This window comes from Typopeltis vanoorti, chromosome 8 (genome assembly GCF_054136105.1).
Source record: "Typopeltis vanoorti isolate ZY-2024b chromosome 8, IOZ_Tvanoo_1.0, whole genome shotgun sequence".
NCBI lineage: Eukaryota > Metazoa > Arthropoda > Arachnida > Uropygi > Thelyphonidae > Typopeltis > Typopeltis vanoorti.
The window spans coordinates 15,436,008-15,459,830 of NC_143556.1; the positions used below are offsets into that span (position 1 = coordinate 15,436,008).

A 23,823-nucleotide genomic window follows, 5' to 3' on the forward strand; every position below is an offset into this window, starting at 1 on the left:
ATGTATTTAATATTTTTGAATACTAATGGTGTCAAGTTTCCTTCGAATTATCTTCATTTTTATTGACTGTGCTACTGACACCATCTGATCACTGTTGATTTTTTTCAGAATTCTTGAATCCATATCCAAAAGGCTATGAGTTCAAATCCATGCATGGGCATGGATGTTTGTGGAAATACTAGTGGTGGTGAGCAGTAGATGGCATTGGTGTAATTGTAGTTGGTGGATTTCAGTGGTGGAGACGGAGAGTTGTGGAGTAAGTTCCCTCCCTCAATGAGTCTTTGGACACTCTGGAGATGTCAAGTAAAAATAATAATAATTATTATTATTATTTGCAGGCCTGGTTGGCCAAGTGGTTAGCTTATCTGCTCTTCAGCCAAAGGGCTGCATGTTTGAGTCCCAACATGGGCATGGATGTTTGTGATTGTCAGTGAAAATACTAGTTGACTTATTGGTGGAGTGATAGTTAGTGGCAGCTGTAGTTGGTAAGTGATGGAAATGGAGAGCTGCAGAGTAAGTGCCCTCCCTCAATGAGTCTTTGGATTCCTTGGGAGCTGTCATATAATAATAATAGTTATGGAAATGATTGTGAAGAAAGAACAATTCTGTTTTTCCAGTTCGGACCAATCAAGAATGTGTAACATCAAATTCCTGCCATGTATCCTCAAGGGGTATACAGGATATGATATTACTACATGAAAAAAATTATACTGTTACTAACTTCCTATCTACAATTTTTCTCCAAATCAGTCTGTTACTTGTCAAGACTCCAACATTACCAGATCTTATATTTCTATCGTCTAAGGCACTTTGTACCATATCAATCCACCTATATCTTAGTCTTCCTCTGGGTCGTTTGGCTGCCAACCTAGCAGAGAACACTTGTTTTGCTAATCTTTCTTCGCCCATTCTGTTTAATTGACCATACCACATGAGATTAGCTCTGGTAACACATTCCTGTATGCTGACAATGTCAAGTTCTTTCCTAATATCTTCGTTTTTAATATATTGCAATTGATGCCATCTATTCATGCCTCTAATCTTTCTCAGGACTCTCATATCTGTGGTCTCTAGTCTTTGGTCCAGTGTTTTACTTCTGACCCAGCTCTCAGATCCATAAGTTAAAACTGGTTTGAACACAGTCTTGTATACAGCTAATTTAGTGTTCCGACTAATTTCTCTCTTATTCCATATGAATTTATTCAATTGACTTTCCACCATACTAGCTTTGCTGATTCTGTTGTCTATTTCTATATTTAATTTACCATCTTCACTAAAAATCGTGCCTAAGTAGCTTAAATGTTTTACTTGTTCCACAGATTCTCCATTCACAACACGGTTGACATTTTCAATGATTCTGCCTATTTTCATTGTCTTTGTCTTTTTAATGCTAACCTTCATACAATATTTATTACAACAGTTATTCAACTTAGCCAGAGAATCTTGCAGACTTGTAGCGGATTTATTTAGAAGTACAACATCATCCACATAAAGCAAAGAGCTGACATTAACATCTTAAATTTTGATATCATGTTTAATACCACTTTCCTTCATAATGTGATCCATATAGATAATGAATAACAGAGAGGATAATGTACTTCCTTGTCTCAAACCAGATTTAGCATTAAATCATCTTCCTGTACTTCCTTCAATTCTAACTGCTGACTTACAACTCAAATAAAGACTAAGTATTGCTTGATATAATGCTCCATTGACACCATATAACTGTCACGTATTGAATAGCTTCTCTCTTGGCACCCTGTCATATGACTTTTCCAAATCGACAAAACTTAAATACAGATCGTTGTTATATTCCCATGCTTTCTCAACTATTTGTCGTAAAGTGAAGATGTGATCCTGACAGCCTCTATTTGGCCTGAATCATCTCTAACTCCTTTTACAGCACTCTTTCCTCCATTCCTAAACTTCTTCAACAACCTCCAGAATATTTTGCCACCTTCTTGATATTTATTTTCTATATTCTTGCCAAAGTCCTCCCATGACTTTTGTTTAGCTAGTTTTATACAGTGTTTAGCATTCTTGCATTTGTCTCTATATTCTCTAAGAGCACAAGCTGACTTAGTTGACAGGAACTTTTGATATGCTTTCTTCTTTTCCTTCACTGCCTCTTTAACTTCCTGTGTCCACCAGGCAGTTCTGATTTTTTTTTATCCTTGCAGAAAACCTCACCACATGCCTCTCTAGCTCAATCAATCAGGGTTTTCTTCAAGGCTTGCCACTGAATCTCCAAGGTTTGATTCCTGTTCTCAAACTCTTTAATTTTTTCTTTAATAATCTTTATGTATTTTAGTCTACAGTTCACATCTGAGAGCTGCTCAAATCCTCTGTACTCTCTGGTGTCCTGCACCAGAGAGAAAACATCACTATCAACAATAACATAGTCAATGAGACTTTTCTTATTCATTGCCTCTTCTCTCCATGTGAATTTGTGCACATTTTTATGTTGGAACATGGTGTTAATAATAACCAGTCCATATCCTGAGCAGAAATCCAAGAGATATTTGTCATTATTATTAGCTTTGCTTTTTTCTCCAAATTTTCCCAAAATATTTTTGTATGTCTCACAATCATTTCCTACTCTGCTATTTAGATCCCCAACAAGGACCAACTTTTCCTTTTTCATTGTGTCAGTTGCTTTTTCTAAAGCATCAAAAAATTCCTCCACTCCTACCTTAGTAGAACCTGCTATGGGACCATAGGCACAAATAAGTCTCATTTTCCAGTTCCGCATTCTCATATTTGCCCACATTACTCTACTTGAGACTGACTGCCATTCAAGAAGATTAGCCTCATATTTTGTGTTGAAGACTATAGCTACTCCTTTTCCTTGATTGTCATTTCCTGAATATAACATTTTGTATTTATTGCTCAGAAAGATCTCACCAGTTTTTGTCTTTTTTGTTTCAGTCACCCCTATTATGTCAATCTGGTACTTATCTAATTCATCAGCTAGCTTCATTCCTTTGCCATTCAGGCTTCTTATGTTGATAGTACTGATCTTTAACTCTGGTGATGTTGAGTTGGGGTGTGTTTTCAGATTTGTTCCAGTAGCTGACTTTTCGCTGTTTGCCCTGGTTCCCTGGTGAAAACAACGGAGGCCTTGTGCAATGCCCTAGCCGGCATGAAATTTTGTCATGTTGTACCATCATTTTTTATTTTGGTGTAACCAATAAGAATAGAATTTGGTCGGCTAAATCCCAAATTGCCAGCCCATCCTCGTTCATTCAGTATCCAAGTAGATACCCAACAGGGTGCACCACGAGAAGTTGAGGATTGGACATTAGGTCAGAAGCCCTGGTCAGTTCTCCGCATTCATTTACAGGCCATGTAGAGGTCTACTCTCGGTTATACATCTTTGACCCTTAAGCACCTCATAAAAAGACAAAGATAATGAAAATAAGTAAAATCGTTGAAAATGTCAACTGTGTTTTGAATGGGGAACCTGTGGAACAAGAAAAACATTTCAAAGTGACGGGAAGATAGGAAGTCAATTGAATAAATTCATATGGAATAAGAGAGAAATTAGTCAGAACACTAAATTAGCTGTATACAAGACAGTGTTCTAACCAGTTTTAACTTATGGATCTGAGAGCTGAGTCAAACACTTGACCAGACTAGGGACCGTAGGTATGAGAGTCCTGAGAAAGATTAGAGGCATGAACAGATGACATCAATGGCAATATCATATTAAAAACGAGGATATTAGGAAAGAACTTGACATTGTCGGCATCCAGGAATGTGTTAGCAGAGCTAATCTCAGGTGGTATGGTCACTTAAATAGAATGGGCGAGGAAAGATTAGCAAAACAAGTGTTATCTGCCAGGTTGGCAGCAAAATGACCCAGAGGAAGACCAAGATATAGGTGGATTGATATGGTACAAAGTGCCTTAGATGATAGAAATATAAGATCTGATAATGTTGGAGTCTTGACAGGTAACAGACTGATTTGGAGGAAAATTGTAGATAGGAAGTTAGTAATGATGTAAATTTTTCATGTAGTACTGTCATATCCTGTACACCCCCTTGAGAGTACATGGCAGGAATTTGATGATGATCTCGACTATACACTTATTTCATGCTTTTTATGAATGTTTCTTGAATTATCCAATTTAGCTTAATTATTCTAAAATCAACAATAGTAAATAGTAGCGTTATTAAAAAGGACTTGCATCTGCCTACTGAAGAGATGATACGAAATATGAATAACTGCTCACAATTGAATTAATGCACTTAAATCCAGAAGTCTCAAGCAGTGTTATTTTGGGAAGACAGGTTCTCCAGAAAGAAAGCCTTTCAACTTTATGAGACAAGAGAATTAAGCTCTGTTTAAAACAAAGAAGCACTAAAGTTTTTCATATATAATGTTAGATGTCTAAGTTCTTCCATCTCTGGAAGATAAACAAACAAAAACTTACCATATTTAGTTCTTCAAACTTAGCCCGAGTAAGCGATTCACTAAAATCTTCTCCATCAAGTAAAGACTCTATTTCTATTCTAGCTTGATGAGCATTTGACAGTGTTCTTTTTGCCTTTTCTACTTCTCGGCGAAGTTTCTGTGTAGCTCTATTATCTTTTCTTAAATTTTTGCCTGTCTTTTTCTTATACAATTTAATGAAGTGTTCCATGACTCTCTGATCAAAATCTTCACCACCTTTACAAAAAGATTGCAACAATTTAAGTCTTAAAAAATCCATATAAGTTTTAAGGAATGAAAAAGATTTCTCATAGACTTATTATTATAATAATATACAGAAAAGAATAAACATACTTTAATGAAAAAAAAATTTTTAAAAACAAATATCTTTAATCAAAAATTAATAACTATATACTGATAAAAAACAAAATAAAAAAAATAGCTTTTTTTCATTTAATTGTCAAAAACCTGATTAATTTTGAAAAATAGTTTTCTACTCACCTAAATGTGTATCTCCATTTGTAGCAACTACCTCAAATACTCCATTGTCAATGGTCAACAGAGAAACATCAAAAGTTCCCCCTCCAAGATCAAAAACGAGAATATTTTTTTCACCTTCTTTCTTATCTAAGCCATATGCAATAGCAGCTGCTGTAGGTTCATTAATAATTCTCATCACATTAAGACCTGCTATAGTGCCTGCATCTTTAGTAGCCTGACGTTGTGCATCATTAAAATAAGCTGGTACAGTTACAACAGCATTGTTAATTTTTTTACCAAGATATGCTTCTGCTGTTTCCTTCATTTTAGTCAAAACCATAGCTGAAATTTCTTCAGGTGCAAAAAGTTTGGTTCCTTTACCAACTGCTACTTGAATATGAGGCTTACTATTTTTTTCAATAACCTTAATAATAATAAATAAATAAAAAAAATTTAAATACATAATTTCTGAAATTAGTCAAGTACTAGTTTTTATTCCCATCACATGATGGAATTTGCAAAAAATAAATAAATAAAACAAAGATATTTGGAAATGTGTTCATCAAAAATCATTCCATTTTTAAATTATTTGAAAAAATTTAATGAATGAGTTCAATTTAGCATTAGAACTTTATTTGAAGAAGTATAAATAACTATTGCTATTTTATACAAAGTGAGCAACCAATGTTTGCATTTCGAATAAAATAACAAAAAAAAGTATTTCAAAAAGCAATTGGAGGTTTCTTCATAAGAAGTTACTAACCTCTGGTAAGTAACAACAGTTCTGATAAAAGAATTGTCTCAGACTGCATTACTTAAAAAGAAAAAAGACAAATTCCTGAAGAGTAGATATATTTGCATTTCTTTTAAATAAGAAGTTTCAAAAGTCTGCTGCCATGACCTATCAGTTCTCATCAGATACCAGAAACTCATGTTCAACAGTTGTTTTATTTTAAGTCATCTCTCAATCTCAATGCAAATCATTACTCAAAATGCATACAGTTACTTGTCTTGTATAAAATAACAGTTAGCACCATCATGCCTATGGAGACTTTAAGAACACATGTTACAATAAATATAATCATCCTCTTCTCTTCTGTGTCAGACATATCACATGGCAGATAGTTACTAACTCAACATCACACGTCTTATACAGAGAGGGCACAGTTTCTCCCTCCTGGAAACCCAAGATTTTTATCTCACAAAGTTGGAAAACTAGCCAGAAGAACAGAACATATATAATTAACAGACATAATCTGTTAAAATACTAAATTAGAGAAGGAAAAAGAAATACAGTAGAAGTTGCAGAAATAAAACAATCTGGAAAAATATTAAAGAAGAAGAAAACGAAAGGGGAAAAAAAAAAGCAATGTCCTCCTAAATTTCAATTCCCTGTCCATTATTATCTCAAATCCTTGGCCTCATCAATTTCCTGTAGTGTAATCTCATGAATCCCCAAACAGGCAGATGACAGCAAATAATATGACAGAAACTTGAGTTGGCAAAGGGATCCTATAGGATAGAAGCAGTTAATATGTGGTATGAAAAGAAAGAATCAGGATGTAATTCTCAGTTTCCAATTCATAGTTTTGCAGGTCTCTAATCTATAAGGGTACATAAGCTGTTATATAAGGGTACATAAATTATATAAGGGTACATAAACTGTTTATGAACTATATTGGGGAAAAATGTGAGAGACATATTTTCAGGAAGAACACAGGATGATAGAAAAGAGGGGTGTTGATGATGGCTGATGAATTTCAATCAACAATAATAACAGTAGTTACTACAGTGGATACTATTACTAATGACATTTTAGCAGGAAAGCAGAGTTCTGGGTGGCGTTGAATTTAAGGTTATCTGCTGTGAGACAAAGGCCAAAATATACAGTCGTGTGTGTATATAATACAGTCGTGTATATAGCTGGGGAGGAAATACAAAGGAGGATGTATATTTCCAATAGCATGTATTGGAAAATTAGCAGAGTAAGTAACAATGAAGGATTGCAGACTAAGCAATTATCAAGGATTTCAACTATGGATCATGGATTGGAAGGAGAAAAGACACGTGGTGAGAATAAAGAAATGGAAATTATGTAACTACTACTAGCTAATTAAGTAAAAGTGCACGATGGAGGAAACCCAGGGTTTGAGATTGCCTGATCTGGTGATAACACTTGACAATTTATCCATAATCACTTTGCCTCAATGAAGAGGATCATTGTGCAATTGGGTGTTCTACAGCAGTGATCTGAGAAGTGGCTAAGCATGTGAAATTTTCAGTTAAGAAGAGGGAAAAAAAACCACAGAGCCAGTAATTATGAAAAACTTGGAGGTAGCTTGTGAAGTAGTGCAAGGATATGAAAAACTGCAACAGAAGAATGCTGGAAGTTCTGTGTGACACATGATCAAAGGATGTTTAAGGTAAGCAAGTATCAGAATGCAAGAGGGGTGATCAGCATGGTCACCCTAATTGGCTGATTATGTATAACTTACAAGGGTAATAGTTCATAAAGATGATGGATATATTCTGCAGGACAATATAAACAGAATGATATGATGGGCTAAGAATATTCTTGACCAGTTCAATGACAATTAAGGTTATGCCTTTTGAGATGAAAAGTTTATGAGCTATGCATTACATTGTTAAAACTAGACTGAAAGAAACTGATGAGGCTAGGGATTTTGGTGGACAAAATGTTTGGAGGATATATTGCAAAAGACAGAGGACATTAAATAATAACTCTGATATTAAAAACAAACTGGCAATTTGGGATAAAGAAGTTCTTATTTAAGTTTCTGATATGACAATATATCAGACCTGCCAAGATAAAGAGCTAAATAGAAAATGAATACTAGATGTATAGGAATGTTTTGGGAAAATCTGGAGAAAAGGGCAAAGATAATAATAATAACGATAAGTACTTGCTAGATTTCTGTTCAGAGCAGAGACTAGTCATTGCTAACACCACCTACTAACATAGTCAATAAGAAGTTGTATTGACTATGTTATTGTAGATGGTATGGTAATATCTCACACTGGTTGAAAAGATTATTCAGGAGATTTGAAATAGAAAGTGATTTGTCAACTATTGGCTGATGATTCAAAGTTAGAGAGAATTATAAGGAGTGCCACTGATGTTAATTCCCGTCAGGAAGATTTGGAGAGACTTTTTGCTTGAATAAATGAGTAGGGTTGTAGTTTTAATATTAATAAGCCAAAATAAGGTATTGAATTGTGGAGTACAGAGATATAAAGCTATGTACTACATTGATGGTATGGTGCTGCAGGAAACAGATGAGATTTGAGATCTCGGGATGATGGTTGACAGCAGAATGAAGTTCAGAGGGCATATTGCATGTATTGGAAATACTGCACATCATATTGCCACTATGTTAAGGAGTACACTTACATGTAGGAATAGGGAGGTGGACATGCTTGTAAACTTGGACTATTTGTGCTCAGATTTTGTCACATAGTTTTTAATGTGATATGGGGAAGGGCCAGAGACAAGTAACTAAGATAAGACCAGGACTCTGGAATGTTGGCTATGGAGAGAAGTCAAAAGAATACCAATTGTAGAGTATAGGGGATACTGGAGAAAAAAAAAGGCGATATGAGAAAGATATTTAAATCTGGAGAGGATACTGGGATGCTTAAGGGTCAAAGCTGTATAACTGGAAGGAAAACTCCACATCGCCATTAAAGGAAGGCAGAGGACCGACCAAGGCTTCTGACCTAATGTCCAATACTCACCTTCTCGTGGTGTACACTGTTAGGTATCTACCTGGATACTGAATGAACGAGGAGGGGCTGGCAATTTGGGATTTAGCTGACCAAATTGTATCCTTATTGGCTTAAACCAAAATATAAAATAATGGTACAGCATGAGAGAATTTCATGCCGGATGGGGTGTTGCCTGGTTAAACAAGGCCCCCATTGTTTTTGCCAGGGAACCAAGGCAAACAGTGAGAAGTCAGCTATTGGAAAAAATCCTAAAAGACACCACGACTCGCCACCAGAGTTCACAATCGGTACTATTAGTATAAGAAGCCTGAACGGCAAAGAAATGGAGTTAGATGAGGAACTGGATAAGTACCACATCAACATATAGAGGTAAGTGAAACAAAAAAAAAAGACAAAATCTGGTGAGATTTTTCTGAGCAATAAATACAATTATATTCAGGCAAAGGTAATCAGGGAAAAGAAGGTGTAGCTAAAGTACTGAACACAAAATACAAGACTAATCTTCTTTGAATGGCAAGCAATATCAAGTAAAATGATGCGGGCAAATATCAGAATGGGAAACTGGAAAATGAGACTTATTTGTGCCTATGATCCAACAGAAGGTTCTACTAGTAGAACTAGAGGAATTTTTTGAGGTTTAAAGAAAGCAACTGACACAATGAAAAAGGAAACGTTGGTCCTTGTTGAGGATCTAAATAGCAGAGTAGGAAATGATTGTCAGATATACAAAAATATTTTGGAAAAATTTGGAGAAAAAAAAAGCAAAGCTAATAATAATGGCAAATACTTGTTGGATTTCTGCTCAGGACATGTACTGGTTATTACTAACACAATGTTCCAACATAAAAATGTGCCAAATTTACATGGAGAGAAGAGGCAAGGAATAAGAAGTCTCATTGACTATGCTGATAGTGATGTTTTCCCACTTGTGAAGGATACTAGAGTGTACAGAGAATTTGAAATTGGAAGGGATCACCATTTAGTCTTGAGCAGGAAAAAATTGAATTTCATTCTGAAAACAAGAACATGTAAGAAAGTTTTAAAGCGAATAAAAGTTGAGCAGCTCTCAGATGTGAACTGTAGGCTAAAATACACAGAGATTATTGAAGGAAAAATGAAAGAGTTTGAGAACAGGAACCAAACCTTGGAGAGTCAGTGGCAAATCCTGAAGAAAACATTGATCGATTCAGCCAGAGAGACATGTGGTGAGGTTGTAGGCAAGGATAGAAAAATCAGACTCCCCACAGTGGACACAAGAAGATAAAGAGGCAGTGAAGGAAAAGAAGAAAGCACATCAAAAGTTCCTGGAAAATAAGTCAGCTTGTGCTCTTAGAGAATACAGAGACAAATGTAAGCTAAACACTGTATAAAACTAGCTAAACAAAAGTCGTGGGAAGACTTTCTTAAGAACATAGAAAATAAATATCAAGAGGGTGGCAAAACATTCTGGAGGCTGTTTAATAAGCTCAGAAATGGAGGAAAGAGTGCTGTAAAAGGAATTAGAGATGATAAAGGTGACATGAAAACTGGCGAAAAAGATATCATTGATGTATGGAGTAATTAGTTCGAAAATTTGCTAAATGAAACAAGCAGTGAAGACAGCACAGTATAAAATACTCAACAGACATGCAATCAAGAATACATATCCGTACTTGAAGTAGAAAAAGCCATCAAAAGCCTGAAATGTGGAAGGGCCGTGGACGCAGATGGTATTCGACTAGAAATGCTCAAGTATGGAGGTATTAAAGCCTTACAGTGGCATTGCATAGTTCAGAAGGCCTGGATAGAGGGACTAATTCCAGATGATTGGAGTAGAGCTCTCATAGTACCACATATAAAAAGGGAAATAAAACTGAATGTGAGAATTACAGAGGTATTTCCCTCTTCAATTGTTGAAAGAGGGAAATACCTCTGAAACAGTTGAGAAGGACTGTGAAAGGATAGCTGAGTAAAGAACTAAACAAGCTGGATTCAGGCCAAACAGAAGCTGTCAGGATCAGATTTTCACTTTATGACAAATAGTTGAGAAATCACGGGAATATAACAAAGATCTGTATTTAAGTTTTGTAGATCTGGAAAAGGCATATGACAAGGTGCCAAGAGAGAAGTTATTCGAAATGCTACAGCTATTCGAAATGCTACAGTTATATGGTGTCAACAGGGAATTAGATCAAGCAATACTTGGTCTTTATTTGAGTTGTAAGTCAGCAGTTAGAACTGAAGGAAGTATAGGACGGTGGTTTAATGTTAAATCTGGTGTCAGACAAGGATGTGCATAATCTATATGGATCACATTATGATTTTTAGTGAAGATGGTAAATTAAAAATCTTAATGCATATCATTATACATATCCACAAGGAGATGTGTTTTGCATTATGGGAGATACTGAGATAGGAATGATGTTAGCTTGCTCCACCTGTGCAATGAGTAGCCCGGTGTCGTACCACCTTACCCCAGTACTGAAGATACTTTCAGGCGCAAACTTTGTTTGTTCACACTTGGATAAAGGATTAAAATAAATTTATTATTTGACCTTTAAGCACCCACATGGGGCTGCTTAAGGGTCAAAGTTGTATAACGGAGAGGAGACCTCCACATAGCCTTTAAAGGAATGCGGAGAACCGACCAGGGCTTCTGACCTAATGTCCAATCCTCACCTTCTCGTGGTGCACCCTGTTGGGTATATACTTGGATACTGAACAAACGAGGATGGGCTGCCAATTTGGGATTTAGCCGACCAAACTATTTTTATTGGTTAAAACCAAAATAAAAAATGATGGTACAACATGACAAAATTTCATGCCGGCTGGGGCGTCGCCCAGTTAAACAAGGCCCCCGTTGTTTTTACCAGGGAACCAGGGCGAACAGCGAAAAGGCAGCTACTTGAAAAAATCTGAAAACACACCCCAACTCAACATCACCAGAGTTAAAGATCGGTACTATCAACATAAGAAGCCTAAATGGCAAAGAAATGGAGCTAGCTGAGGAATTAGATAAGTACCAGATCGACATAATAGGGGTGACTGAAACAAAAGCTGGTGAGATCTTTCTGAGTAATAAATACAAAATGTTACATTCAGGAAATAACAATCAAGGAAAAGAAGGAGTACCCACAGTATTCAACACAAAATATGATGCTAATCTTCTTGAATGGCAGGCAGTTTCAAGTAGAGTGATGTGGACAAATATTAGAATGTGGAATTGGACAATGAGACTTATTTGAGCCTATTGTCCCACAGAAGGTTCTACTAAGGTAGAAGTGGAGGAATTTTTTGACACTTTAGAAAAAGCAACTGACACAATGAAAAAGGAAAAGTTGGTCCTTGTTGGGGATCTGAATAGCAGAGTAGGAAATGATTGTGAGACATACAATCATTGGGAAAATTTGGAGAAAAGAGCAAAGCTAATAATAATGGCAAATACTTGTTGGATTTCTGCTCAGGACATGGACTGGTTATTACTAACACCATGTTCCAACATAAAAATGTGCACAAATTCACATAGATAGAAGAGGCAAGGAATAAGAAAAGTCTCATTGACTATGTTATTGATGTTTTCTCCCTGGTGCAGGACATGAGAGTGTACAGAGGATTTGAAATTGGAAGTGATCACTATTTAGTCTTGAGCAGGATAAAATTGAATTTCATATTGAAAAGAATAACATGTAAGATTTTAAAGCGAATAAAAGTTGAGCAGCTCTCAGATGTGAACTGCAGGTTAAAATACACAAAGATTATTGAAGAAAAAATGAAAGAGTTTGAGAACAGGAATCAAACCTTGGAGATTCAGTGGCAAGCCTTGAAGAAAACCTTGATTGATTCAACCAGAGAAGCATGTAGTGAGGTTGTCTGCAAGGATAGAAAAATCAGGACTCCATGCTGGACACAGGAAGTTAAAGAGGCAATGAAGGAAAAGAAGAAATCATATCAAAAGTTCCTGTCAAATAAGTCAGCTTTTGCTCTTAGAGAATACAGAGACAAATGTAAGAAAGCGAAACACTGTGTAAAACTAGCTAAACAAAAGTCATGGGAGAACTTTGGCAAGAACATAGAAAATAAATATCAAGAAGGTAGTAAGATATTCTGGAGGTCTGGAGGAAAGAATGCTGTAAAAGGAGTTAGAGATGATAAAGGTGACATGAAAATAGGAGAAAAAGATATCCTTGAAGTATTGAGTAATTACTTAGAAAAATTGCTACATGAAACAAGCAGTGATAGCACAGTGGTAAAAAACACTCAACAGGCATACAGTCAGGAATACATTTCTGTATTCTTGAAATGCGGCAAGTCTGGGCAGAGGGACAAATTCCCAATGATTGGAGTAGAGCTCTAATAGTGCTCATATATATAAAGGGAAATAAAACTGAATGCGAGAATTACAGAGGTATTTCCCTACTAAGTGTTACTGGCAAGATCTCTTCAAGTATACTTGAGAAAAGGTTGAGAATTGTGGAAGAAAAGCTTGGTGAAGAACAAGCTGGATTCAGGCAAAACAGAGGCCATCAGGATCAGATATCCACTTTACGACAAATAGTCGAGAAAGCATGGGAATATAACAAAGATCTGTATTTAAGTTTTGTCGATCTGGAAATGGCATATGACAAGGTGCAAAGAGAGAAGCTATTCAATACGCTAAGTTGTATGGTGTCAATGAGGCATTATATCAAGCAATACTTAGACTGTATTTGAGTTGTAAGTCAACAGTTAGAATTGAAGGAAGTACAGGGAGATGGTTTAATGTTAAATCTGGTGTGAGACAGGGATGTACATTATCCCCCCCCTCCCCGTTATTCATTATCTATATGGATCACATTATGAAAGAAAGTGGTATTAAACATGATATCAGAATTGGAAATGTTAATGTCAGCTCTTTGCTTTCTAACAGATAAGCTTAGGTGTTGATGGTTATTCGTGACTTATTTTTCATGGTATTAACAACACCACAAACACTTTTATCAACAAAGATCTTTTATTAACGCTTATATTTCGCTGATTTTCAACTCAGCATCATCAGAGCACAACACACATGTAAACGCGACAGTGAGTGAAACAACAATATTGCAAAAGACAAAAGATCTTAAGTCCTATTTTTGGTGCCCTCTAACGAAAAAAAAAAAAAAAAAAAAGAAGCAGTTATCCAGAAATTTTTTTTAGGATAAACGTCTCCCAAATTTTTGGCAAATTAATGCAACCATATTTGTTAAGGTTGGGAGAATTCTTCAAAGCCATTGCTGACTCAAAAAATAATCTTTCAGATCTATAATGACTCCTAAATAGCACATTCGTTTCCCTCCATATAATCCTGTGTGAAGGAGTGTCCAAAGCGTGGTCTGCCAGTCCCGACTTGCCATAGTAATAGTAGCGAATGTATCTTTCATGTTCTTCCAGGCGGATGTTCACTGATCTTCCTGTTTGCCCATAATAGGCCAAGTCACAGTCACATGGAACTTCATACACTCATAGGTGTGCTAAAGGGCGAAGTTTATCCTTAGGCGAGCAGATCAGAGTTGCCAGCTTGACATGAGGTTTGAAGGTGGTGCGAAGGCCATGTTTCAACAATACTTTGGCTATCTTTTCCGATGTACCTCTGATATAGGAAATAGAAATGGTCGTATTGTATTCTTGTGTATTAGGGGAGGGCAGAGTAATGGGCCTATGTAGTATTTTATCTATTTTGTAGGGATTGTAGCCATTGGCTAAGAACGTATGGCACAGGTACTGGAGTTCAGTGGCCAGAGCTGTATCGTTAGAACAAATGGCTCTGTGTGTAAGTGTTTTTAAAATGCCGTACTGTTGGACTGGATGATGATGCGATTGTTTATGTAGGTGTCTTCCTGTGTGTAAGTGTTTTTAAAATGCCGTACTGTTGGACTGGATGATGATGCGATTGTTTATGTAGGTGTCTTCCTGTGTGTAAGTGTTTTTAAAATGCCGTACTGTTGGACTGGATGATGATGCGATTGTTTATGTAGGTGTCTTCCTGTGTGTAAGTGTTTTTAAAATGCCGTACTGTTGGACTGGATGATGATGTGATTGTTTATGTAGGTGTCTTCCTGTGTGTAAGTGTTTTTAAAATGCCGTACTGTTGGACTGGATGATGATGCGATTGTTTATGTAGGTGTCTTCCTGTGTGTAAGTGTTTTTAAAATGCCGTACTGTTGGACTGGATGATGATGTGATTGTTTATGTAGGTGTCTTCCTGTGTGTAAGTGTTTTTAAAATGCCGTACTGTTGGACTGGATGATGATGTGATTGTTTATGTAGGTCTCTTCCTGTGTGTGTAGGCTTTCTGTAAATAGAAAAAGATAGGGATCCATCTGAAAGGCAGGTGACTAATGTGTCAAGAAATGGTAAACAGTTATTTGATTCTTTTTCTACTGTGAAGTGAATTTTGGGGTGTTGGCTGTTTAGGTAGGTGACAAAAGCATCCAAAGTGTCTTGTCCATGGGGCCAGATGGCAAACACATCATATACATAGCGCAACCACACTTGTGGCTTGTATGTAGCTGTGGTAAGTACTTTGTTCTCAAAGTGTTCCATGTAAAAATTTGCTAACGGGGGAGAGAGGGAGGAACCCATAGCAGTACCATTAATCTGTTTGTAGAATTCCCCCCCCCATGTAAAGTAACCTGCATTCATGGTAAATTGAAATAATTCAAAAATATCTGGGAGAAATTTAGACTTGATTAAATCAAGAGTGTCTATAAGTGGTACAATGGTAAATAAGGAGGTGACATCGAAACTAACCATTATGTCTGAATCTTTTAGGATTAGATTTTTAACCAGTGTTTTGAAATGGATTGAATTTTTTACAAAAGTAGAGGAGTTGCCAGAAAGAGGGACAAGCGACTTAGCTAAATGCCGGGCCAGCTTATTTTCTGAAAATTACTGAAAAAAGTGACATCATGGCCCAAAGAAATCATCAGGAAAATAAAACCAATTCATGTTAAAACACCCCGTATTTATGGATTACCAAAAATCCACAAAAGTAATATTCCCCTATGCCCCATAGTTGATAGCATAGATAGTCCCACATACTGTGGAACAAGTAAAACATTTCAGCTACTCGGGCACGATTTTTAGTGAAGATGGAACTGAATAAATTCATATGGAATAAGAGAGAAATTAGTCGGAACACTAAATTAGCTGTATACAAGACAGTGTTCAAACCATTTTTAACTTATGGATCTGAGAGCTGGATCAGAAGTAAAACACTTGACCAGAGACTAGAGACTGCAGATATGACAGTCCTGAGAAAGATTAGAGGCGTGAACAGATGGTATCAATGACAATATCATATTAAAAATGAGGATATTTGGAAAGAACTTGACATTGTCAGCATCCAGGAATACGTTAGCAGAGCTAATCTCAGGTGGTATGGTCACTTAAACAGAACGGGCGAGGAAAGATTAGCAAAACAAGTGTTCTCTGCCAGGTTGGCCAGAAAACGACCCAGAGGAAGACCAAGATATAGGTGGATTGATACAGTACAATGTGCCTAGACGATAGAAATATAAGATCTGATAATGATAATATTGGAGTCTTCACAAGTAATAGACTGATTTGGAGGAAAATTGTAGATAGAAAGTTAGTAATGGTGTAAATGTTTCATGTAGTACCATCATATCCTGTACACCCCTTGAGGGTTCATGTCAGGAATTTGATGATGATGATGATGACTAAATTTATTATAGTCTAACCAAGTGAAATATAAACTTTCAACATTTTTCTCTGAATCCAGAGTAATTTAATAAAAAGGTGGCAGACCGTTCTCCTATAGGTAGAGATGACCTTGCTAATGCTTCTGCCTGGCATCTCCACTTGGGCCTGGCTCCCACTGAAGAGACCTCAATAAAGGTCGAAACTAGTCTGGGTATTGGTCCCACAAAGAGATGTGTTTTGCATTATGGGAGATACTGAGATAGGAGTGATGTAAGCTTGCTCTACCTTGCAACGAGTTGCCCAGTGTTGTACCACCTTACCTCCAGTCCTGAAGATATTTTCAGGTGCAAACTTTGTTTGCTCACACTTGGATAAAGGATTAAACTAAATTTATTATGGTAAATTAAATATGGTAACAGACAACAGAAACAACAAAGCTGGTTTGGCAGGAAGTCAACTGAATAAATTTATTAAAACAGATATCAAAATTGGAGATGTTAAAATCTGCTAGAAGTCTGTTAGATTACCTGACTAAATTGAATAACTCTTGTAATAGATTTGGAATGAAGGTCAGCAATAACAAGACAAAGACAATGAAACTACACAGAAGCACTGAAAATATCAACAATTTTGAATGGAGAAGCTATAGAACAAGTAAAACATTTCAGCTACTTAGGCACAATTTTTAGTGAAGATGGTAAATTAAATCTGGAAACAGACAACAAAATCAACAAATCTGGCATGGTAGGAAGTCAACTGAATAAATTTATATGGAATAAGAGAGAAATTAGTCAAAATACTAATTTAGCTGTATACAAAACAGTGTTCAAACGAATTTTAACTTATGGATCTGAGAGCTGGGTTAGAAATAAAACAATTGACCAGTGACTAAAGACCACAGATGTGAGAGTCCCAAGAAAGATTAGAAGCATGAACAGATGGCATCAGTGGCAATGTCATATTAAAAACGAGGATATTAGGAAAGAACTTAATATTGTTAGCATCAAGGAATGTGTTAGCAGAGCTAACACATTACTTGATGTGTTAGGTCACTAACTTGATGTGTTAGGTATGGTCACGTAAACAGAATGGGAGAGGAAAGATTAGCAAAACAAGTGTTCACTGCCAGGTTGGCAGGAAAAAGACCCAGAGGAAAACCAAGATATAGGTGGAGTGATAGACAAAATGTGTTTTAGAAGACAGAAATATAAGATCTGATAATGTTGAAGTCTTGACAGGTAACAGACAGAAAATTAGTAATGGTGTAAGTTTTTCATGGAGTACTATCATATCCTGTACACCCCTTGAGGGCACATATCAGGAATTTGATGATGATGATATAGAGAGGATTATAAAAAGTGTTGAAAGTGAGAGGGGAAGAACCAGAGGTTATCCCTGAAAGTTGTATAAGAAGAAGAAGGTGAAGAAGAATGTTAGGAGATTTTCTGACGTGGAGAATTTTGAATGAATTGAACACATTACCAGAACATGTTGTGAATACAGGGAGTGTTAAGGATTTTAAGGTTCAATGTGATAAATATATTGTCAACTGAATCCCTATGAAGGGTATGATGATAATAATAAGTAAATATTTTGAACTAAACATGTGGTCAATATCATCTAACTTTAGTTTGAGGCTGATATCAATGAAAAGACTGGGTCAATCTTTTGCTATTATTGTGCAAGCAATTACTGACCACTGCAATGGTCAAAAATATTGCTATTATTACATAACACCTCCATGGAGACCAAGCACTCATTGTGGGAGACCACTCTAGATCATAAAGTCCACCATATCACTGCAATCCACGGTTTTTAAACCATGCCTCCTACCTGCCACCAATAATATTTCTTAGGGCTTTGTATGTATTTTTCTTTTTCTTAATGCTTTACTGAGTGGCAAGTACAAATAGAGATTGTTAATGAGGGTGCTAGCTTCATCCTTATCCATATTTAGCATCAAAAAGAGCCACCATAGCTCAGTCAGTATAGACGAAGCCCTTTGGTCGGAAAGACCTGGGTTCAATTCCCATTTGTGACGTGAGGAACCTTTATCTGGTCTGTTTCGACTAAAGGTGAGTTAGCCGCTCTCCTACAGAAGTAGGGTGTTTTTTCACCTGGAAACTCTGGTTTTATGTCCCCCAGTACAGGCAAACCAGCCTCACGAACACACATGAATTACAGTCATGAATATGTCCCAGCCATATGCCAGTCCTGAGCCTGGAAAAAATGGGGGGGGGGGGGGAGCAATGGTGAACTGCCCTGTAAAAATCTCACCAGGAATACTTTGTGGGCAATGCCCACAGAGTCACCTATGGTCGGAAATGACAGAAAGGGAAAATCAGATCAGATCAGCTCAGCTTCATCCTTAGTAACAGCTGCCATACACATGTTGCTTAGATAAGTCCTTATTTTTTAGTAAATATTGGCAATATTGGTAAATATAATTGGTGTTATTTTCTTTATTTCTGACTGTGTTGCTAAATGTATTGTTTAGTTGCGACCATTATTATGCAATATTATTTCAAAAGCGTTCTACGTTATGGCACCAATGCGTACGAGAAAAATGGCAGCCTAGACATTGATGAAAGATATTAATATGCAGGATCTAGTGCAATGTGGCATGTATAATGTATTCATTGCCAAGAGTGAATGGTTTGCAATAAAAGAGCAAGAATGGTTGTTAGAAATGTTTCATGAGCAAATGCAAGAAATTAAAGTCATGTCAGGAGTAGCAGAATGAAGTGACTAATAAGGTTTATAGGGCAGGATTGCGAAAGTATTCTGGATAATGTAGCGGAAGCAGTGAATGAGTGCACGAAATATGAATGAGAATTGAAAGGAAGTGGTGAAGAGATGCCGGTGAGGAAAGAAACTGCATGCTTATGCAGACTCCTTCATAGGACAAAACATGAGCTCAAACAACTGGGAAACGATTGGCATGTGGTACAGCAGGAGGGAGAAAGAAAGAAAGAGTGAATGGGTAAAGCACAGAAGTGCAAGAAAATGGAAAAAAAGAGAAAGCATTATATGGAGATTGAGATTCAATGATAAGAGAAAGTTCTCTTAATAATTCTCTTAATTTAAATGAGAGAAAGATCTAAAATATATTAATGAGAAGTACCGAAAGCATGTTTTCCAGGTGTGAAGATAAAGGAAGTTAATGAAGCCCTAAGTTTCCAGAAGTGAACAAGTTGATTGTTTTGGCAAACAGAATGATTTGAAAGGTGAGAAATAATAGAGAGGATATGAAAGAGTTGTTGGAAGAAGCAAAAATGAAGAGTAAGAAAGTAAAGGTTGTGAATCTGATATGATAGGAAAGTGAGAAGAAGGGTCATAATTGCCAACGAGAAGACTGTGTAGGCGGAATGGTGTGAAGTTTATAGATGTGTGTGTGTAATGAATTTGATGGATGAAAAGACCTGTATCTGCCTGATGGACTGCACTTAAATGCACATCAGAAAGTGGTGAATGGTGGAATCCAAATGACTTGTGGTGTGCCTCAGGGCTCTGTGCTAGGACCACTACTCTTTAATTTGTACATTAATGATATAGCAGATTTAAGAATGGGGGGCAAAATATTCTTGAATTTAAGAATATTTTGCATAATTGCTGATTATGCAAAACTGGGGAAGGCAACAGTTGATAAAGATGCTACAGATATCTTGCAGAATTATTTAAATATACTGGCAGTGTGGGTAAAGAACAGTGGTTATCAATTTAATGTTGTAAAATGTAGGGTAAAGCACTTAGGATTACATGCTTTGTATTATACTGATTGCACTAGATTACAGGAAACTGATGAGGTTAGGGATCTAGAGGTGATGGTGAACAGAGATTTGAAATTCAGAGGACATTTTGCAAGAATCGGCAAAATGCCTCACAAGATTACTTGGATGTTGAAGAACACAAAAATGACAAGATAAGGCCACATATTGACTACTGCAGAGATTTGATCACTTGTGTTTCTAGGAAACCAGGAGGGGGTGGAGAGGATTCAGAGATGAGTGACCAAGCTCGTGACAGGCCTGTGGAATGTTCCCTATGAGGATAAATTGAAGGTGTGTGGGTTGCAGAGTTTGGCTAACAGGTGAAGGAGAGGGAGACATGATAGTAACTTATAAGTTACTAAAGGGATTCTATAAGACTGACACAAAATAAATTTGTCAATACATGGGGAGTGGGGGGGGGAAATGGGTGACACTTGGAAGTTGTCTAAGAGTGTGGTTAGTAAGGGAGTGTGGACTAGGTTATTCACTCTGAAAGTGATGAGTGAGTGGAATGGATTGGCAGAGGTGGATGTGAGCACCCCAACAGTGAATAAGTTTAAGGAGATGTATGATAGGTATTGTGTTAATGGATGGTGCAGGTCTCCCACGAAAAGTCTTTTGACTCTGTGGAGTATAAATCCTGTATTTATACTCCATGGAGTATAAATTGGAGTATTTATACCTGTGTAAATAATAATACTGATATTCTTCTGTATCACTTCCAGATCTGAAAATTTATAATGGTCTGTACTTGCTATATAGCAATTAGCATTGTAAAGGAATAATTAAAGTTGCTATCTTAGTACCTGAGATAATTTTCAGCAAATCGAATCTATATATATTTGTCTCTACAGAAAGACAGATAATGCTTTCATCATTATAATGATTTTGAATTTGGTCTCTTCTATGGTTTTTCTTCACTTCAACCAACCTTTTACAATAACTAACAGTTCCATTAAACAGGAGCAGATCACTTGTACACTGCCTAACTAAGTAATGACCACTAAAATGGATTCAGTTATTGTCAATGAAAAAAAAAAAAATCTTGTTTACATCATTTAACTACAAACAAATGACATGGAAAAAAAAAAAAGTAAGCAGGTAATGTGGAAGTGCCCTAGAGCTCAAGGTAGGACTCACCAAGAGCTTCATATAGTAAGAAAAGAACTGTGGATGACCTTTTAAATACAAAATGTCTTCACAGTACTCAATTGCTCTCGTAGTTCTTCTTTCACCTTGTCTTTCTTTATTTCTATTAATAATCTTCTACTGACCACAAATCACTACAGTAAATGTATACTGATTGCAAAAGCAAATCAAATATCAGAATTTAATTTCTGCAGAATCTTTCACACTGAGTCAGGTCATTTTTGATATTGGTATCCAACATTATGTGTAGCCACGGAGAGTAAAATTTATATGAATTCAGACAACTTTGGAAACAATAATTCTGATAATCCTGCGATTACAATTTTTTGATATATAAGATTTCTGCTAATTATTAAATGATATCAAATGTAGTTCAAAGAAAATGAAAAAAGCTTAAAACTATCTTAAAAGTAAAATGACTATGATATACCAAAAATAATGTTTAGGTAAAATCAGATAAATTATTTCAAATGAGTATAAAGGTAAAAAAAAGGTATGAATTTTGTTTTATGTGTTTTACATGTTGGCTGAAGAACATACCTTGAAAGGGAAGTACTTGATATCCTGCTGCACAGAAGAATCACTCCATTCGCGTCCAATAAGTCGTTTTGCATCAAAAACAGTATTTTCAGGATTTGTAGTCAGTTGATTTTTGGCTGCATCACCAATTAGCCGTTCACCTTCAAGAGTGAAGGCAACATATGATGGAGTGATGCGATTGCCTTGATCATTGGCAATTATTTCAACTCGGCCATTCTTGAACACTCCAACGCTAATATATTAATATCTTGATTACTAATTTCCTCTGAATACATTAAATCAAAAATTTACTATCAAGTAAAAAAGAAAGCAAAAATAACTAATAAACAAAATGTATTATTAAAAGGATTAAATATGCAATAGTTCAAATTTTGTGTTTGCAAGTGCATTTATCAGTTTATAGATTAAATTAAAAACTAATTTAAAAAATTATAAAAGGCAAAGCACTAAGAAAACAATGAGAAATAATCCCATGTAGGCAAATCTAAAAGATCTATCATACTTACCATGAATATGTTGTCCCCAAATCAATTCCAATAACTGTTCCTACACCTTCTTTCTTATTATCATCATCATCCTTTCTGGTAGCCACAACATTCACTGTTACTACCACACATATTAATTGTATAATAGTGGATAATATTCTTGCCTAAAACAAATAATTTGTAATTAAAAATCATATCTTTCATTTTTTTTTATATAAAAATGCAATATATTTCCACTTGATTCAAATTAATTATTTAACGGCACTAACAAATATAACTAGAACAAAATAAATGTTCTAGTTGTATTAATAATAAATATGATAATTTATTATTAAGCTTCTGATGTTTCAATGAATTTCAAATTAGCATTCTTGGAGCATGCGTACAAACAAAAAAACTTAAAACATATAGCAATAAAAGTAAGAGTTACTGTGTAGTAATTGCAGAGGATGACTGATAAGTACTTCATCCATTAGAATTTTGAATTGTTTCTACAATTACAATTACTTGATTGTTGGTACCTTTTGTTCTGCAACCATTTTTTTTTTGCTCTGAAGACGATGGTTTGAAATCCACTGAAATAGTAGCAGCTTCATAAATTAGTTACTATATTTAGTTTATTCATATTGGAGATCTGAAGTAGCTCTTGCTACATTTAGTTTCCAGTCTTTTTAATGAGAATAATGAATTTAAATAAAAGTTGTAAAAATAAGATACATCTTAATATCATGAGTAGGATGAAAGTTAGATAATAGGAAAATCCAAGTTCAGAAATCAAACATGGTACTTTTTTTTCAAGTCACTTCAAAACTGATAAGAAGAATGATGTTCTTATACTGGTCTAATGTGTTATCACCAGGTTTCCATTTCTGTGCGACAGCCATATTCACATGTTTCCATACAAAAAGTATCCAGCCTCAACAGTATCCCTTCGTGCTGCTGCTGTTGCATCATGCATAGATGGAGTCTGAATGTAGCAGATTAAAGGGAAACTATTCAGATCATGTATGGAAAGGAGATTGGATATTTTCTGCGTGACAGACATGTTCACAAGTGTGTCAACCACATACTATGGACATCACAAAAAAATGAAAGATACCACGAGAAAATACAATAAATTCTGATTATTATAAAAAATTTACCACAAAAAATCATAAATACAATAAAAAAACAACAAAAATCCCCACACACAATGACAACAAAAAAAAATGTACATGGCTATTCAAAAATGGTAGCTTTAAACATAAATGATATGTACTACCACCACCACTAATATACACCTAAACCACAACTGCCAGCTGGATATTTGTGAAAGTGTTTTAAGTACTTGAAAGTTTATTTTTCACTTGGTTAGACTATAATAAATTTATTTAATCCTTTATCCAAGTGTGAGCAAACAAAGTTTGCACCTGAAAGTATCTTCAGGACTGGGGTAAGGTACTTTCAGGCACAAACTTTGTTAGCTGACACTTGGATAAAGGATTAAACTAAATTTATTATAGTCTAACCAAGTGAAAAATAAACTTTCAACATCTTTCTCTAAATCCAAAAAGGT

The 23,823-nt window shown here is 35.8% G+C and overlaps 1 protein-coding gene across 1 annotated transcript in view; it reads right to left on the reverse strand.

The window, feature by feature from the left end:
* Positions 1 to 23,823, reverse strand: part of LOC150103752 (endoplasmic reticulum chaperone BiP-like) — an 89,945-nt gene that overhangs the window by 49,711 nt on the left and 16,411 nt on the right. The window contains exons 2-5 of the mRNA XM_090396529.1: positions 22,290 to 22,432; positions 21,784 to 22,015; positions 4,937 to 5,339; positions 4,437 to 4,672 (exon numbers count right to left, since the gene is read on the reverse strand). Coding sequence (XP_090252655.1) covers positions 4,437 to 4,672; positions 4,937 to 5,339; positions 21,784 to 22,015; positions 22,290 to 22,432 — 1,014 coding nt within the window. The remainder of the gene's footprint in view (positions 1 to 4,436; positions 4,673 to 4,936; positions 5,340 to 21,783; positions 22,016 to 22,289; positions 22,433 to 23,823) is intronic.